General features: G+C 32.0%; 1 protein-coding gene across 1 annotated transcript; it reads left to right on the top strand.

The window, feature by feature from the left end:
* Positions 1-1,285: 1,285 nt before the first annotated feature.
* On the top strand, positions 1,286-2,871 carry LOC122052012 (transcription termination factor MTERF15, mitochondrial-like). Its single transcript, XM_042613386.1, has 2 exons — positions 1,286-2,546; positions 2,634-2,871. The coding sequence occupies exon 1, from the start codon at positions 1,369-1,371 to the stop codon at positions 2,518-2,520; it is 1,152 nt and encodes a 383-aa protein (XP_042469320.1). The 5' UTR covers positions 1,286-1,368; the 3' UTR covers positions 2,521-2,546; positions 2,634-2,871.
* The last annotated feature ends 1,791 nt before the right edge of the window (positions 2,872-4,662 follow it).

The following is a 4,662-nucleotide window of genomic DNA, read 5'->3' as shown; positions in this document are numbered from 1 at the left end:
TAAGAGACCAGGTAGAATTTACTTGATTTGTTTAGTAATTTGAATCTTATTTTAATCAAATCTTCAACTTCAATTCTCCAATTAAAATTTAATGATCAATAGCTTATTATAACAGCTAACTAACACTATCACACTGCAGTATATACCTTACATGAGTTACTAGCTACTACAAGTTGAATTTGATACAACATATACTTGTTAAAAAATAACATCACAAAATATAATAAAAATTTAACCCATTTAAAAACACACTAACAACAACAGAATTTACTATCAGAGAAATTATCCTTCAAATAAAATAAGGAGAATAAGAAAAGTTATCATAAAATAAAAATAATTTAGTTATTTGGTAAAATAAGAAGATAAATCGTATTTCCAACTATATTTACAAAAAAAAAACATAAAGTCATCCACAGTGGATGCATTAATAGAATATTATAATACTCTCTTACTGTTAAAGTAAATGTGAAGGGGTGTATTCTCTTGAACGTGTTTAAGATAGAGTGAGGTGGGCTAGCCACGGCTGACCTATCCTATGTGAGTGTATTTTTTTAATTTTTTTTAATTTTATTTATTAAAAAATTATAAATTGGATAAATAAACAATTATTTATTTAAAAATATTATTATTATTTATTTTAAATAATAATTATTTAAATTAGATAAATAAAATTTAAATTTAATTTATTTAATGTATAATAAAAATAGAGATGAATGAGTAAACAATGAGACCTATAAATAATAAGTATTAATGTTAAAACGAATGTGAGAGGATAAATATATTAAGATAATAGATATGTGACATGTGGATCTTATGCTTTTTGATGTGAAGATATTATTATAACTTAGAATCAATACGGATACACTAATGTCCACATTACGGGGAAAAAGTTAAATTAGGACATCTCCAACTATAACTTTTTAAGAAATTTTTATTTTGTCTAAGTTAAGGTGACAATAAAAAGTTTGGAGTCTAACCGAACTTGTTTTTCTTTCTTTTATGGTGGGGGCCATAAAATACTTCTCTTATGTTTAAAATTGTTAGATAAAGATGTCTTAAATGGGAGAAGGGAAAAAAAAACTTTCAAAAGTTTTTTTTTGATAAAATTGAAGCTTAAAGGAGGATGATAAAATGTTGCATTTAGTTAGTCGAACATTTTTTTAAATTTATTAAATTTCAAAAATAGATAATTTGACTATGGTTTAGACACTAAATTTTAAAATTCATTTCAAAAATAAAAAATTAGATAGTTGGGGCGCCTTTTATTTTTAGCCTTTTTGAAGATATGTGAATTTCGGATCGATCTCACCCCGCCGCCTATCACACCGGCGCTAGGGTTTCGGGGGAAGAAGAAATTAGAGGAGAGAGATGAACAGGTTCCATTTCTTGTCCCTCATCTCCAAAACTCTCGCTCATAATCGTCCTCCTCGTTCCGGCGATACCGTCCTGTTCGCCTTCTTCCCTTACTCTTCCGACGCCGCTTCCGCTGGCTCCAGCACTGGGCAACACATGTTCATGGCCCAGTATCTCGTCGAATCCTGCGGTTTCGACCAGAAGAAGGCCGCTGATACCTCGAAGTTTCTCTGCGGCATCAAATCGCGGCAGCAGCCAGACTCCGTCCTTGCCTTCTTCAAAAGTTACGACTTCGAGGACAAATCTGTGAAAAATATCCTAGTTGTCTTTCCCCAATGTCTTCTTTTGGACGTAGAGAAATCTCTGGCCCCAAAGTTCCGAGCTTTCCAGGATCTGGGTCTCTCCCGATCCGACATCGTCCACCTCGTCCGATCTAATCCCGTCGTCCTCAATAACAGATTTGAAACCATTCTGCCAAAGATCCGATTTTGGCTAAGCATTCTTGGGTCCAAGGATTTGCTGGTGAAGCTGTTCAAGCAAAACCGGTGGTTTCTTGGGTACAGTGTCGATAAAAGGGTCCGACCCAACCTCGAGATTCTACAGGAGTATGGAGTCACTGGCCAGAAGCTCGCTACTATCTTGCAGTATCGACCGAGGATTGTGTTGCAGAAACCTGATTCATTGAAATCATTGATCAGTCGCGTGGAGAACTTGGGAGTGTCGCGGACATCAGGGATGTTCCACTGGACCCTGTCGGCTGTCAGTGCGGTGCATCCAAACAAGTTCAAGATGCAATTGGAGTTGTTCAGGGGCTTCGGGTGGTCCGAAGATGATTATTTTGCTGCATTCCGAAAGTCTCCTACCTTTACCAATGTATCTGTGAAGACTTTGCAGAGAAAAATGGAGTTCTTTGTGAATGAGGCTGGATATGCTTCATCTGACATAATGATGTATCCAGTGATATTAACATATAGCTTGGAGAAAAGGTTGATTCCGAGATATCAGATCTTGATATTCTTGAAGTTCAACGGATACATCAAAAATTTTGGCAAGTTGTCGACGTACATAAGTTATTCAGAGAAGAGATTCTTTGAGATGTATATCCTTCGCTATAAGGACGAGTGTCCTGATCTGATTGAATTCTATGCAAGTTTAAAAAAACACTAATGCTTCTGATTCTGAACTTCAATTAGGTATGTTATTTTTCCCCTGCGAATTATCTTTCATATTACAGTTTTGCTTCAATATCAAACTATGTTTTCATGTCAACATGCATGAAGATAAGAACAATCCGCAGAATCATGAACTTGTTTTTGAATGGCAATGGAGCTAATAGCTGGCAGATTCATAGCTTATTATGTTAAATTATTATTATTCTTGTATTCATGTTGACACTACTACAAGAGTGACATTCTTCTTTTATGAGCATGGCAAAGCCTTCTTGAGAAGTAATTACTTGTCTACATTCTAGCAAATGCTTGAATCACATTGTAAATCAACAACTTTCTCAGAAATAGCTCTGATTCGTTGCTCTTTAATTTGTTATTCACTGTTTTGAATGGCTGCCATTTGAATCATGGAAAGTTCCTTTCTTCTCAATGGCACACAAGGTTTGAAGTTAACAAAAATGAAGAACTTGTTCATGATATATTTGATTTTGTGATCTAAAATTTAAATGGCGAAGTTGCTAAATAGAAGAGAAAGTCTGGTGATCTCATTGATTATTTACCTTTTACCTGCTTATGCTTTAAGCTGAGCCAGTCTTTAATTATTTTTTTGTTAGATAAGCAGCGAGGCACAAGCCTTGCGATTGTGAGACCTCGGAAGCGCACGAGGTCTCTGAAGCGCGTGCTTCGCTACGCTTCGTGCAAAAGAGCAAGCGTTCACTTTTGTGTGAATCGCAGAAACTTTTTTTTTTTTTTGGTTTAAAGCCCTAATCCTCTTTAAATCTATCATTAAGTCAATTCGTTTGCCCCTTGTCTGCCTCTCACCGCCAGATGACCTTTCACCTTTGGAAGCCTTTGTTCACCTTTGGAAGCATTTGTTAGATGATTGGTAAGAATTTCTCTTTTATATTAATTTTCTATAATGCATTTTCCAACGCCGTCGGAGGTGTCGTGATAGCCGCAACATTGCCAACACTGCGAACAATTTTTTTTTCTTAATTTATAATTTAATTAATTCAAACAACTCCTAACTTAAATGAGATAGTTCAAATAAACTTTTATAAAGTCTAATTACATTATCCCAATAAAATATATAAAAAATATATTTAAAATTATTTTTAAAATAAATTTTATTAATTTATTTATATTATGGTAATTTATATTTAAAATTTAAAAAATTCTAATAAATATTATTAATTCATTTATTTTATAATAATTTTATATTTAAAATTAAAAAATTCTAATAAATTTTATTAATCCATTTATATTTTGATAATTTTATATTTAAAGTAACAAATTTTAATAAATATTATTAAATTATATAAATCATATTTATATTCTAATAATTTATATTATGATAATTTTATTTTATTATTATTTTTTTAATTTATTGATTTAAGTGGTCTTAAGTCTTAATCATCTCAAATATAATAATTCTATCAATTCAAAAGGATATTGCTTGGAACATGTTCGAATTCTAAAAATTCAAATATCATCGATTATGTTTTTTGTACTAAAATAACCAATGACAGAATTTTATCGACACAAGCTATATTTAGTTGGAGGTAATAGAAATGTAAAAGCTTATTCAAAATGCCTCAAGCACGTTAAAGAAGAAATTAGAGATTTTATATAAAAAAAAAACATAATTTGAAAAATCAAACGGATGATATTCTTCATTCTGATGATATTGGTGATTTGGAAGATTTAAAGAGCATAAAGATGATCTTCAAATTAAAGTGAAAGAGAAACAATCAATATCTGATCCAAGCATCTATCCTATGGTCCAAGGTAAAACGTAAAACAAATTGAATCTATTAATATTTATTTTATGAAATATGTTGAAGAAATTGTCAAACAAAGATGTGTAAAAAACAAATAACAATTTGATGAAAATTAAAAGAAATTAAAAGGTATTGCAGTTGAGAAATTTGCTAGATGGATATATAATGCTGAAATTCCTTTTAATGTCGTTAAATATGATTTTTTTTTTTGTCTTGTATTGAAGCTATTGAACAGTTTGGATCGAGGATGAAACTTTCATCATATCATGAAGTCAGGGCTATGCGCCTTCAACTGTGTATCTGCATTTACCAACCTCTATATCCGTGGGACCGGCTCTAGGGGAGCCGTTGATGTGACA

The sequence above is a fragment of the Zingiber officinale genome, chromosome 3A (assembly GCF_018446385.1).
Source record: "Zingiber officinale cultivar Zhangliang chromosome 3A, Zo_v1.1, whole genome shotgun sequence".
NCBI classification, from domain to species: domain Eukaryota; kingdom Viridiplantae; phylum Streptophyta; class Magnoliopsida; order Zingiberales; family Zingiberaceae; genus Zingiber; species Zingiber officinale.
Note: the sequence above shows the minus strand (reverse complement) of the source record. Positions and strands in the feature narration are given on the sequence as shown.